This window comes from Pantherophis guttatus, chromosome 3 (assembly GCF_059756535.1).
Source record: "Pantherophis guttatus breed Tessera chromosome 3, ASM5975653v1, whole genome shotgun sequence".
Taxonomy (NCBI): Eukaryota; Metazoa; Chordata; class Lepidosauria; order Squamata; family Colubridae; genus Pantherophis; species Pantherophis guttatus.
Genome location: NC_142065.1, coordinates 110,959,066 through 110,973,826, shown reverse-complemented (window position 1 = coordinate 110,973,826; position 14,761 = coordinate 110,959,066). Strand labels below are relative to the sequence as shown.

At 42.4% G+C, this 14,761-nt stretch overlaps 1 protein-coding gene across 6 annotated transcripts in view; it reads left to right on the top strand.

Moving 5' to 3' along the window:
* Positions 1–14,451, top strand: part of LOC117661076 (flavin-containing monooxygenase 5-like) — a 105,664-nt gene extending 91,213 nt beyond the window's left edge. For all 6 annotated transcript variants that reach the window (XM_060690179.2, XM_087891155.1, XM_060690178.2 and 3 more), the window contains exons 7-9: positions 278–630; positions 1,173–1,245; positions 13,834–14,451. In XM_060690179.2, the coding sequence (XP_060546162.1) occupies positions 278–630; positions 1,173–1,245; positions 13,834–14,179 (772 nt within the window). In that variant the 3' untranslated portion in view covers positions 14,180–14,451. The remainder of the gene's footprint in view (positions 1–277; positions 631–1,172; positions 1,246–13,833) is intronic.
* Positions 14,452–14,761: the final 310 nt, after the last annotated feature.

Genomic DNA, 14,761 nt, shown 5'->3' with positions numbered 1-14,761 from the left:
TCCCAGATAACTTAAGAGTTAAGAGAATGAGATGGCAGAGGTCAATGAAATATTCAGCTGACCCAATAACAAACCACGAGTAAATCCTATATAGGCAGACTTGTCCTATGAACAATATAGGGTCTCCCTGTAATAGTTCTGCTAAGTTGTGCTATGAAAAATTAGCTAGTTGTACTTTCTCTGATCACCCTTTCTAATTTTGCTTTTGGCAAAGTTTCTATTGATATTACTGTAGCTCCTTTGCATCACTATCAACATTTTGTTTTTCCTCCTACAGACTTAACAGCCAGCATCCAACTATCAATGATGATCTCCCAAATTGCATTATTTCAGGGAAAATTGTCATAAAATCAAACATCACTGAGTTTACTGATACTGCTGCCATCTTTGAAGATGGTTCCAAGGAAGAGGATATAGATTGTGTTATCTTTGCTACAGGATACAGTTTCTCATTTCCTTTCCTTGGGAACTTCATGAGAGTTGTTGAAAATCAGATCTCCTTATATAAGTTTGTCTTCTCACCTCATCTGGAGAAACCCACACTAGCAATCATTGGTCTTGTGCAGCCACTGGGTGCCATCATGCCCATTGCAGAACTGCAAGCTCGCTGGGCCACACGTGTCTTTAAGGGTAAACTGTTTCAAAGTTTGTCTGGATATTAATGTACTAATTTTGGGCACTGTGTTCACACTCTACTTATCATGGTTAACTGAACTGTATTGAAATAATCCAATTGTTTGAGTTTACACAACATGCCAAATGATAAACAATTATGCCAACTGAATTATCATAACAGTCTGAACAACACATCAACTGAAACCAGCTATACTTTCAGAAAGAAAATTACAAACCATGCTTAGAAATGGATACCCTGATAGTACTGGGCATTTATTTTCTGGCATTAAAATATTTATCTAATGAGAGCTGCCGTTGGAGAAACCTCCTTATATGGACTATCTTCAGAAATCTTCCCATTTGACCAGCCAATCTTAATTATGCATAGAACATCACAGAGGAAAAGATAATTCCATCCATTCTTGATAGAATGTTTTAATTTAGCTGAATGAACGTGTTTTCAGAAATTCTTTGTTTTCATTTCCCTGTCTTTAGAAACTTTCCTTCCTTTAGTTCTATTAAAGTATTGTCTCTTAATCTTTACCTCACTTTTTTAGGGCTTGCTGAGCTGCCATCAACAAGTGAGATGATATCTGATATTATTGTTAAGAAGTTTTCCATGGCAAAAAGGTATGTATTTCAATTGTTGAAATGCATTTCAGTATTCTAATACTTATTTTAAGCATAATAATTGGTAAACATGTAACTTGGATAGGTGATCTTCTGTCCTATAATGTATTTGCAGACTTTTCTAAGCAGGTGACACTGTTAGGCTTCCCAATGCTAAAGCTTTTTAGAGACATTCATAAGAGGTAGAAACTAAATCTTTACTATATTTCAGAACAGTCAGTTGATACTCACTGAGCAGTTGCGGCTCAGTGATAGATATATTCCTAGATGAAATCCAGTATTTTTTTCCATGTCCATTCTCTTTGTAATGGATCTCTGAGAACGCAGATGTCTATACACTAATGTCCAAAGTATGAGGAACAAACAGAGTGAACTTGAAGTCCTAGTACATGAGGGCAGTCCGATATTGTTGCCATTACCAAGACTTGTGGGATGAAGCCCATGATTGGGCTTGTTAGAAAAATATAAATTGTTTAAAAGAAACAGACCTAACAAAAGAGGAGGTAGAGTTACATTATATGCAAGAAGTCACTACACCACTACAGAAATGCACAAAAACGAAAATGAAAGCCTTTTTTGAATGCATTTGGGTTAATATGATAAGATAACCTTTATTGTCACTTTTTTCTGTGAATGCATTGCTACACATTAGAAATGAAACTCTGTTACCTGCTCTCAAAAGAATATATATATTCTTTTATATATATATATATATATATATATATATATATATATATATATATATACATATATATATATATATATATATATATATATATATATATATATATATACATATATATATATATATACACATACATACATATACACACACACACACACACACACACACATATATATATATATATACACATATATATATATACATATACACACACACACTTATACGCTACACACACACATACTATGTGTGTGTATATATATATGTATGTATGTATGTATCGGGTGGATTCTAATATTTTTTACTACTGGTTCTGTGGGCGTGGCTTATTTTGATGGTCATGTGACAGTGAGCGTGGCTTGATGGTCATGTGACTGGGTAGGCGTGGCCAACTCAATGTCACTCACGTCAAGGGATGGCTCGCCTGGCCCCTCTGCTCCCAGCCATTCCTTGTCACACCCAGCCTCAACGTATGTTTTATGTTTATGTTTTATTAAATTTGTATACCGCCCTACTCCCGAAGGACTCAGGGCGGTGAACAGGCACAGAATAAAATACAGAAATACAAAAGTTAGAAACAATTTAAAACCAAATTAAATAATTTAGCCCAAGACAATTAAAAATCCCAATAATTTAAAACAAATTAAAATTTCAATTTAAAAATTTAAAAGAAAGGGGAGAAAATTAGGCCAGGCCGGATTGCTGGAATAGGTGGGTCTTAAGAGCACGGCGGAAAGTGCACAGATCCGGGATCCTCCGTATCTCCGGGGGGAGCTTGTTCCAGATAGTGGGTGCCCCCACAGAGAAGGCCCTCCCCCTGGGGGCCGCCAGTCGACACTGCTTGGCTGACGGCACCCGGAGGAGCCCCTCTCTATGAGAGCATACCGGCCGGTGGGAAGCTGTTTGTGGTAGTAGGCGGTCCCGTAAATAACCAGGTCCTAAGCCATGGAGCGCTCTAAAGGTGGTAACCAAAACCTTGAAGCGCACCCGGAAGACCACCGGGAGCCAGTGCAGCTCACGCAGGAGAGGTGTCACACAGGAGCTCCATGTTGCTCCCATAACCACCCGCACGGCCACACTCTGCACCAGTTAGAGCCTCCGGGTGCTCCTCAAGGGGAGCCCCATGTAGAGAGCATTACAATAGTCCAGGTGGGAAGTGACGAGGGCATGAGTGACTGTGTGTAGGGAGTCCCGATCCAGAAAGGGACGCAACTGGCAAATCAGGCGAACCTGATGAAAAATCCTCCCGGTCACGGCCGTCAAGTGCTCTTCTAAAGACAGCCGTGAATCCAGGAGGACGCCCAAGTTGTGAGCCCTCTCCGTGGGGGCCAGTGATTCTCCCCTAATAGTCAGCGATGGCACCAGCTGACTATATCGGGACGTCGGAAACCACAGCCACTCGGTCTTGGATGGGTTGAGCCTGAGCCTATTCCTCCCCATCCAGATCCGCACGGCCTCCAGACACCGGGACATCACTTCAAGGGCATCATTGGGGTGGTCCAGGGTGGAGATGTACAGCTGAGTATCATCAGCGTACTGGTGGTACTTCACCCCAAAACCACGGATGATCTCGCCCAGCGGCTTTACATAAATGTTGAACAAAAGGGGCGAGAGGACCGACCCTTGTGGCACCCCATATATGAGGGGCCTCGGGGTCGACCTCTACCCCCCTGCCAATACAGACTGCAACCGGTCGGAGAGAAAGGAGGAGAACCACCGTAGTACAGTGCCTCCCACCCCTAACTCTTCCAACCGGTGCAGCATGATACCATGGTCGATGGTATCAAAAGCCGCTGAGAGATCTAATAGGACCAAGACAGAGGAGCAACCCCTGTCCCGAGCCCTCCAGAGATCATCAACCAACGCGACCAATGCCGTTTCCGTGCTGTACCCAGGCCTGAAGCCCGACTGGAACGGATCCAGATACGTTGTTTCCTCCAGGTACTGGGGGAGCTGTCACGCAACCACACTCTCAACCATCTTTGCCACAAAATGAAGGTTGGAGACCGGACGATAATTAGCCAACACTGCTGAGTCCAGGGAAGGCTTCTTGAGGAGAGGCCTCACCACCGCCTCTTTCAAGGCAGCGGGGAAGTCACCCTCACCCAACGAAGCATTTATAATCCCCTGGAGCCAGCCTCGCATCACCTCCCGGGAAGCCAGAACTAACCAGGAGGGGCACGGGTCCAATAAATAAGTGGTCGCGTTCAGTCTGCCCAGAATCCTGTCCACGTCCTCAGGGGTCACAGGATCAAACTCATCCCAGATAACATTCTCAAGACCTGCCCCAGTCCCTTCCCCTGAGACTACCCAGTCAGAGTCCAAATCTTCCCGGATCTGAGTGATTTTGTCATACAGATACTGAACAAAATCCTCGGCTCTACCCTCCAAGGGGTCCTCCCACGCTTCCTGGTGGAGCAGGGAGTGGGTCACCCTAAAGAGGGCGGCCGGGCAGTTATCTGATGACGCAATAAGAGCAGCAAAATAGCTACATTTCGCTGCTTTTATCGCCACTAGGTAATTCCTAATATGAGATCTTACCAGTGTCCGGTCCGATTCTGAAAGACTAGCCCTCCAACTACTCTCTAGGCGTCTTTTCCGGTGCTTCAACTCCCTCAGCTCCTCAGTGAACCAAGGAGCCAAATGAGATCGGCGCCGGGTCAGAGGCCGCAAAGGCATGACCCGATCCAGAGCTCCAGCGGCCGCCCTATCCCAGGCGGCCACTAGGTCACCAGCTGAGACGTGTGCCAGAGCCTCAGGAAATGGCCCAAGCTCCATCTGGAACCTGTCAGGTTCCATCAGGCGCCTGGGGCGGAACCATCTTACCGGCTCCGCCTCCCTGCGGTGGGGTGCAGCGGTTCGAAGGTCAAGATGAAGGAGAGAGTGATCTGACCATGACAAAGGCTCGGTAACTATATCCCCTATCTCAAGATCACTCAACCACTGTCCAGAGACAAAAACCAGATCCAGCGTGTTTCCCCCCGTGTGGGTAGGGCCATGAATTAACTGGGTCAGGTCCATGGCTGTCATGGAAGCCATGAACTCCCGAGCCATCTCAGACGTCTCACCCACGGATGACAGGTTGAAATCCCCCATGACCATAAGCCTAGGGGTCTCATCCGCCACTGTGGCGATGACGTTGAGTAGCTCGGGCAGGGCTGCTGCCATGTGGCAGGGAGCCAGGTACGTGATCGGCAAACCCATCTGAACCCCGTGATCCCATTTCACAAGGAGGGATTCACAGCCGGCCGTCTGAGGAACAGTGGCCTCCCTCGGTCTCAGACCGTCTTTAATGATAACAGCTACCCCCCCCCCACCCCTACCCTGCAACCTCGGCCGATGGAATGTGCAGAAACCTGGTGGGCACATTTCAACGAGAGGGACTCTCCCCTCTTGGCCCAACCAGGTTTCCGTAGTACCTGCCAGGTCCGCTCCCCCCTCCTGAACAAGATCACAAATGAGGGGGGCTTTATTTACTACAGACCTGGCATTGCACAACATCAGCCGAAGGTCAGGGCCCTGAGGATCTGCGCAACCTGGAGAACGAGTGGAGCTTTGGGGGCCGGAGCGCGCCACCTCTCGAAGACAGCGGGCGCGCGCTCCCCTAACATGATATGGCCCTCTACTCCCGCCATATCTACCCCTCCCACCCACAGTACTGATAGTAAAAACTTTATCTGGATGAGCTTTAAACCCCCCCCCCCTCGACCCTGGGTCCCCCACCCTCCATGCTGTGCTCCACAGCCATACCCGGCCCTCCCCTTAGTGGGTTATCCCCCATACCCATGGCCCTACTTCTAATCCAACCTTCCCCACCCCTGGAACCCCTTAAGAAATTAGCTAAAACTTTATATAAAAAAACCCTCAACCCCCTTTTTGTGACATGCCACCTCTCTGGGTTCCAAAACCCTTCATCGAGGTAGGCCTTCGATAACGTAGAAGGCCAGGCTTGCGAGAGGGGGGAGTCTCGCAAGGCAAAGAGCTCAGCCGGTGAATACATCCCTAAAAGTCCACCTGGGGAAGATAGAGTAAGGCTAAGGATTCAATGATGGTGAATTTAAAAGGTCCGGGAGAGACAGTCCACCATTTCGGCGCGGATCAGAACCGGGGCTCCACTGTCCTCTCACGGCAGTGGAGAGGAGTCTCAGGCCGATGCCCTGAAAAGCAATGACCAAGCCACCCTCTCACAGCAACTGGTATCGACAGGTCTTATTCGGTGGCAATAGCAGCAAGGTGACTCCCTCGGTGACCGCACCCAGGCTTAAACCTCTCCTCACAGCAAGGCATTATAAATGTACTGGGGTTGATGATATAGCCGGAAACCGGGGGTCAATTATAGTCAGATCAGGGGTCCAATAAGTCCAAATGCAGTCCAATGCCGGTGCAGATAAGGTCCAGTTCAAATGGCCACAACCCCAACCACGCCCATAACCAGGCCACGGCAGGAAAGGGGAAAATGGATACAGACCAGGGGGTCAGGCCAGTCACCCAACTTTGCCAAGCCCCCAGTCTCCATAAGGTCTTCTAGTCCCCCTTAGGTCCCTGGTCTTCAGGGGTCAGCAACCGGTCAGACTGCATTCTTCCCTTCCTCCCCTCCGCAGTTGATAACCGACCCTGGTTAAAAAGTCTAAAGTCAGTCTGGAAACAGCCAGGGTAGCGCCGTTCCACCCAGCACCGCCCCAGCGGCCGTCGTTTCATCCACAGCCGCCGGTCCAAATGTCGCCGCCGCTGCTGACAGCCGGGAGCCATTTCGGGGTGTGTGTGTGTCCAGCGACGTATGTTGTTCACCCTTTTTCAGCTTTATTATCTACATACTACAGAAGCACTTTCATGGACCACTGAAAGAAGGAAATGGCTCACATGCTTTGCCCAAGGGTGTGATAGGCAACAGGCTTTTAAGGGGCTGCCAGAAAGAAGGGGGGGCAATGTATTTTCCAAAGCACCAGAAGGCAAAACTAGAAGCAATGGATGGAAACTGAACAAAGAGAGAAGCAACCTAAAACTAAGGAGAAACTTCCTGACAGTGTGAACCAATATAGGTGCAGAAATATTTCAGTCATAATTTCACATATAAAATAGCCATTCGTGTAATACAACCTATATATTGTTCAAAACAGTCATTAGTATTATGGCTGATGTTTGACAGCAAGCCTAAAAATCAAAGATTACAAGAGTGCTTCTTTCTTTGTATGTATACAAAACATCACATACCAGGAATAGCATATTAAGATGGACTTATGCAGTGGTGGGTTTCAAAAATTTTTACTACTGGTTCTGTGGGTGCGGCTTGGTGGGCGTGGTGTGGCGGGTGTGACAGGGGAAGGATACTGCAAAATCCCCATTCCTTCCCCAGGGGAAGATTACTTCAAAATCCCCATTCCCTCCCCACCCCACTAACCTGCTCTGGGAAGGAATCAAACTCCCCCATCTTCATTTCCCCAAATAAAATATTACTCATAAGAAAAGCAAGGAAAAATCAAGCTGCTAACAAGGTACCTGCCTGATACTCATTCCACATTCCTGCCAGCTGCATAAAGGAAACTTTGTAAGAAGAAAACAGCTACCAGTGCTTAGAGATAATAGAAAGTGGAAGCCGGAACTTCTGTTCCATTTACAAGCAGGCAGAAAACTCATTCTAGACAGGATATTTCACAATGGAAATTGCCCAAGCCTTTTTAGAAACACAAAGCCCATGTTGCACAAACCCCAAAACTTCAAAAACATAGAACCATATAAGAAGCCCTCCTCTAATCCAGTTTGTTGTTCAGCTGACCCAGAAACGAACTGCTGAATGTCACTTTGCTTCTGCAAGCAAAAACCTCCTTCCAGCAGCTGCTTCTTGGCTTGTCAATTTAAAGCAACAGTGTCTTTCCCCCCCCCCCACTTCTTTGTCAAGTGAGGCCTGATTTTTTCCTTCTAGCCGATCAGCTGGGAGTCAGGAGGCAGCAAATAGATTGGGAGTGGGGCCAGGCAGAAGTGGTATTTACCGGTTCTCCAAACTACTCAAAATTTCCACTACCGGATTGACAAGGTCTATAGAGTGAATTCTTGGGTGGCGAGGCAAAGGCAATTGCCTAGAGATGTGGTGATCTACTTTACAGATAGAAGAATAAGAAATGATATCTTACAAAAGTCTTTTGTTTCTACTATTCAAGTGGATGGAAGGGAGATTGGGATCTACAAAGAGTTGCCGCCTAAGATGCTAAGAGATAGAAAGGATTTTGGATTTTTGGTGACTGAATTAAAGAAACAACAAATTCCATTTAGATGGGATGCTCCAGTTGGCATAATATTGAGGTATCAAGGAGAGAGATATCGATTAAATACTGTTGAAAAAGCAGAAGAATTTTACTTCAATGTTTTTAAAACTGGCACAACATCTCCACGTACATCCTCAGTATTACGTATAGAGGAGGGTGAGAAAGAGAAGCAATTTGAACAAGAGCTTGAAGAGCAATGGAAACAGATGGAGGTGGAGGCAATGGAAACTCAGGGAGCAACAGGGGGCTTTTTAGATGAACCGTTGCTGGATCTCCCTATAGAGGCTATAGGTGGACCATCTAAAAATGCAAGAGAAGTGGCAGTGGATCTCGACCTGATGTCGTATGAAGCTAAAGAACAGCGTATAACTCGAGCAGCTTATAAACAAATCATAGAGAAACAACAACAGAGGTCTAAGCCACCACAAGATAAGAAGGGAGTCAATGGCAAAACTCAAAAATCCAAAGCTAGGGAGGAGCTAAGCCGAAAACTACCAGTCTCAAACAGAAACTTCAGCAAATGCTCTTAACGCTTCAGGAAACTACAAATGACAATTAAGTTTTTATCTTATAATGTGAATGGATTGAACTCACCACAGAAAAGGAGGAAAATATTTCATTATCTGAGACAATTTAATAATGATGTTATCTGTCTACAAGAAACTCATATTAGAACACAAGATGGAAAATATTTGATAAATTCTAAATTGGGAGCACAGTTTATAGCCTCAAATTCGGAGAAAAAGAATGGTGTAGTGATTTACATAAATAAAAGATTGCCAGCTAAAATTATAGAAGCAGATGATTGTGGAAGATATATAGCAATTGAACTTTATACATATAATGGTCCAATTTTGGTGATCGGAATCTATGCTCCTAATCAGCAACAAGAAAATTTTTATAAAATATTGTACTCTAAAATAGTACAATGGAATTACAGATCTATCTTACTTATGGGAGATTGGAATGGAGTAATAGATCCCAAAACAGATAAAAAGAGTTTGGCAAAATCATGTGTTAAACTACCACAGATCTTCTTTGATATGAAAGAAGATTTGGAATTGAAAGATATATGGAGAGTGCATAACCCAAACGAATTGGACTTTACTTTTTTCTCAGATAGACATAGATCCTTCTCTAGGATTGATTTTATTCTACTTACGGCTGATTTACTTTTAAAAATAAAGAAAACAAAGATATTTCCGAGGACTTTAACTGACCATAGCCCGGTATGGATAGAAATAGAAATGGGAAAGAATGAGAGAAGATTGTGGAGAGTAAATGAAAACTTGTTTAGATATGAAAAGAATGTAAATGAACTTAAAAAACAAATGAAGGAATTTTTTGAAATGAATTTGAATAAGGGTACCCCTATTGAAATTGTCTGGGATGCGAGTAAGGCGTATATGTGGGGGGTGCTAATTCATATGAACTCTAAACATAAATTAAATCGACAAAGAAAAAGATTAGAATTGGAAGGAGAGATAAAGAAAAAAGAACAGTTACTCATAAAAAATCCAACAGATGAAAAACTACAAGGAATTATAAAACTTTTGAGAGATCAATTTCAAATGCTTACAGCGGAACAAGCAGCAACTAATTTACAATTTGTGAAACATAATACATTTTGTAACGCTAATAAACCAGGCAGGTGGCTAGCTTACACACTGAGGAAACAACAGAGTACTCGGACTATTGGCAGTATTGAGTATGGAGGGAAGGAAGTTTTTCAACAAAGACTAATCAAAGAAGCCTTCTTAGACTATTATACCAAATTATATACCAAAGACGATATACAAAATGAACTGTAAATATCTAGAGGAAAGGAGAGTTATGAAAATTTCTAGTGATCAAAAGGAAAGAACGAGCTTACCAATAACAGCTGAGGAGATTATTGTTGCTATTAAACAATTGAAAACAGCTAAAGCTCCAGGAATGGATGGTTTAACTGCAGTGTACTTTACAAGCAGAAATGACTGAACATCTTAAAGACTTATTTTGTAGCATACAACAAGGGGGTAAAATACCCTCTTCATGGAAAACAGCTTTTGTTTCTTTGATACCGAAAGAGGAGGCAGGCTCTACAAAACCAGAAAATTTTAGACCAATATCTCTTCTGAATACAGATTATAAAATTTTTGCAAAAGTATTAGCCAACAGATTAATGCCAGTTATTCAAGAGGTGATTCATCATGATCAAGCAGGATTTATAGAAGACAGATACATGAAGGATAATGTGAGGCAAATTATAGATTTATTGGAATATCTTGAGAAGAATAAACAGATCTCTGCAGTGCTGGTGTTTTTGGATGCGGAGAAGGCCTTTGATCGAGTGAATTGGAACTTTCTATTAAAGACTTTAAGAAAGATGGACTTTGGGGATCAGTTCGTGCAGGCGGTTTCAGCAATTTATCAAGAGAAACAGCATAAATTATTATTAATGGAAGCTTAACTACAAACTTCAGTATAGAAAAAGGTACAAGGCAAGGTTGTCCATTATCCCCGCTGTTGTTTATCTTAACTCTAGAAGTCTTGTTGAACACAATACGGGACTCGAGCACTTTGAATGGAATAGTTATAAGGCAAGAGGATTACAGAACAAGGGCATTTGCAGATGACCTGGTTGTTACCCTAACACGGCCGATGGAATCAATAATTCAGATGAAAGACATTATAGAAGAATATGGTATGGTATCAGGATTTAGACTGAATCAGAAAAAAACCAAAATGATAGTTAAAAATATGACAGAAGATCAAAAGAAGAAACTTGAAAGGAAGGCAGGCTTTGAAATAGTATCAAAGGTGAGATATCTAGGAGTTCAAGTTGCAGATTCAAATATAAAATTGTTCCAAAATAATTATGAGGTGTTGTGGCGAAAAGTACAAAAGGATATGGAAACGTGGAAAAAGCTGCAGCTGTCCTTACTTGGAAGAATAGCAGCAGTGAAAATGAATGTCCTACCTAGATTTTTATTTTTGTTTCAAATGATTCCGGTGCTTAAAAGTGATAAACAGTTGATGGAATGGCAAAAAGGAGTGAATAAATTTGTTTGGAATGAGAAAAAGCCAAGAGTCAAACTGAAAATTATGCAAAATGTTCGTGAAAGGGGTGGTCTTAAACTCCCAAACCTATGACTGTATTATGAAGCAGCAGCGTTGACACAAGCAAGTGATTGGTTTGGAAGGACAAAGACCGGAATATTGAATATAGAGAGTTATGATCTTGAATTTGGTTGGCATGCATATTTATTTTATGAAAATAAAGTGGATAAAGTATTTAATAGCCATATACTTAGAAACTCCTTGATGAGAGTATGGAAGAAGCACCGGTTCAAATGGGATTATAAAATACCGTTGTGGTTGGATCTTGGTCACATTATATGAAATATAAATATAAAGTCACTCAGGGGGGGTTTATACAAAGAAGTACTTTTTAATGATGGGGCAGATGGCAACTAAAGACATTGAATACACTGTTGGAAGAAGGGGTTAATTTAACTTGGTTACAGTATAATCAACTTCAACTGAGATGGAGAGAAGATCAAAAAACTGGTTTAATGTTGCATGAAGAAGAATTGGTTAGACAGATAAAAGAGAAAGGCCCAATGCATATTAAGAGGGTTTATAACATTTTGTTAGAAAGAGATTCAGAAAATGAATTGGTTAAAGATTGTATGATAAAATGGGCGCAAAATTTTGCAGAACCAGTTATGATGGAAACATGGGAAAAAAATTTGGGTTCAGAATGTTAAATTTACACAATCACAGAATTTGAGGGAAAATTTTTATAAAATGTTTTATAGGTGGCATTTAGATCCTAAGAAATTGTCGTGTATGTATCCTAATGTTCAACCAAAATGTTGGAGATGTAATTGTTTAGATGCTACATATTATCATATATGGTGGACTTGCAAAGAAGTGAAGGCTTTCTGGATAAAAATTTGGTGGGTTATGCAAAATGTTTTGAAGAAAAAACTCCAATTTTCTTCTCAATTGTTCTTATTGGGTATAGTTAAGGATTTTTCAAGGGGTGAGACAAAATTGATATTATATATGGTGACAGCAGCTAGGTTACTGATTGGTCAATATTGGAAAAGGGATGTTTTGCCTACTATTGAAGAATGGACTTTGAAGGTGGCCAGTTTTGCAGAAATGGCGAAGATATCAGCATACTTAAAAGACCGGACTCAAGAGACTTATGCATGGGAGTGGAAGAAATGGATAGATTATGTGCAGAATAAATATCAAACTAGGAAGTACCAGATAGCTTTTAGTTGAAATGCATAGTATATAGGGGGTAGAATAGTTCAATGTCATGTAGAAACGTATAGTACACAGGGGGTAGAATAGTTTTGCAGGGCTGATAAAGGGGTTGTCCCTCCTAATTATTCTTGATGTGTATTCCAAATGGCTGGAGGTGGCCATAATGAGGTCAACCAGGACAGACACTGTTGTTAGTGTATTAAACAAAATGTTTGTGACACATGGGTTTCTGGACGTGTTGGTATCAGACAATGGGCCACAATTTACGGCAACAGCATTTGAGGTATTCCTAGTAAACTGAGGAATACATCACGCCCTTGTCGTGCCATTTCACCCTGAAAGTAATGGGCAGGCGAAGCGAATGGTGCTAATGATGAAAGAGGCGTTGACTCGAATGGGTCTAGGGGACTATCAGGAGAAACTTGATAAGTATTTGTTCAACCAACACATCACTCCCTTTGTAGCCACCAGAAAGAGCCCAGCCAAATTACTTATGGGTCGCTTGCTGAGAACAAATTTAGACAGAATACACCTCGATTATTTGACAGAAACCCGCACAGACTGGGAAAGTATGGTCAGAACCTTTGAGCAAGGTGATCTAGTATACGCCCGGTCAACCCATATGGGTGCCGGCACATATTACAGAAGTTATGGGTCCCCGTTCGTACCAGGTGGAGTTCGAGGATGGGTGCCTGTGGCGCCGACATATCAATCAGCTTCGGAGCCTCTGCCTCTGAGCAATTTTGCCTCGTTGCAGTAAACAGCAAACAGCCTGCTTTATTTTCATTTTTGTTTTCAGCATAGCTTGATTAGCACAAGGAAAAAAAAAATCTGCTCCAGCAATTTACCTCTTTGCAGCAAGCAGCAGAGCCCTGCGCAAAACAGCTGAGAGCAACTCAGCTGAGAGTCGGGAGGCTGATCCAATCAACTTGTGCTAATTAGGCTGTGCTGAAGCTGAAAGGAGCTGTTTTTTCTTGCTGTTTGCTTGCAAGGAGGTAACTGCTGGGAGGCAGAAGCCAAAGGGTGGGGGCCAGTGGGTGGGCGGGGCTACATTCGGTGTATAAGACGCACCTAAATTTTTCCCCCCTTTTAGGGGGGAAAAAGGTGCATCTTATACTCTGAAAAATATGGTACCTTCTTGCTTGCAATCCCTGTCCTCTGGAATATCTCCCCTAAGATACACCTGGCCCCACTCCCATGTTTAAAAGAGCCTTGAAAACCTGCTCTTTCTCCAGACCTTGGGTTTTCTGTGCTGTACTGTTCTTCATTGGTTGTTCTTCTGCTGTTTTGATTTTTAGATTGCATTTTGTGATTGTTTTTAGTATAGGCCATCCAGGCATTTTAGAGTTGTTAATCATTCCTCCTCCTGCTTATCTTTTTCAGGTATGTGAAAAGTCAACGCCACACCATCCAAGTGGACTACATAGAATATATGGATGAACTGGCTTCTCTGATTGGTGTCAAGCCCAATATATGGTCTTGGTTTATCACAGATCCTAAGCTGGCCCAGGAGCTTTTCTTTGGGCCGTGTACTCCATATCAATATCGCTTGCAAGGACCAGGAAAATGGGAGGGAGCCAGGAAAGCTATCCTAACTCAGCATGAACGGATCTTGAAACCCTTGAGAACCAGGCCAGTTACTCAATCAGACAACAATGCCTCAGTGCCTCTTTGGTTTAAGTTGGTTGGCCTTTTTGTTCTGTTCGCTGCAATTTGGGCTTATTTTTAAGTCCACAGAAGTCCTATTCCCCTAATGCCAATCCCAACCTACATGAATTTTGGCATTACGATTTCATCTTTGTGCCTATAATAATTTACCTATTAAGTCTGCACATATAAACAGACTTTATTTCTCTAAAAGCAGCAAACATTTACTACATTATGTGTAAGTTTCACCCACAAATGATTGTTAATATTTCTTATTAGGGGACAGTTTTGTGTTATCATTTTATTGATTGTATTTTTATTGGTCAATGATAATAAAGTTCTGTCTGTATCATATATTTCTGTTATCCTTCTATTCATGTGAGTCAGTTTCGCTAGATGAGAATGCATTTTCTTAAGCATGAAGCAAAGTAAACTGCCTAAATATAACCTGTACAAATAACATTATTTGGAACTTCTCTAGAAATTTCACTTTCTCTGCAATAAAATATTTGTAAACAGACAGATGCTGTAACTATGTCTGAATGGAAAGAACACTGAACAAAGACATGGAAAAAAAGACTAATTTTAATATAATGTACCTGTTTCCTTTGTTGCCAAGATTCTCTGATAGATTTCAGAGGTAGAGGTGGGAATGATGTTCCAG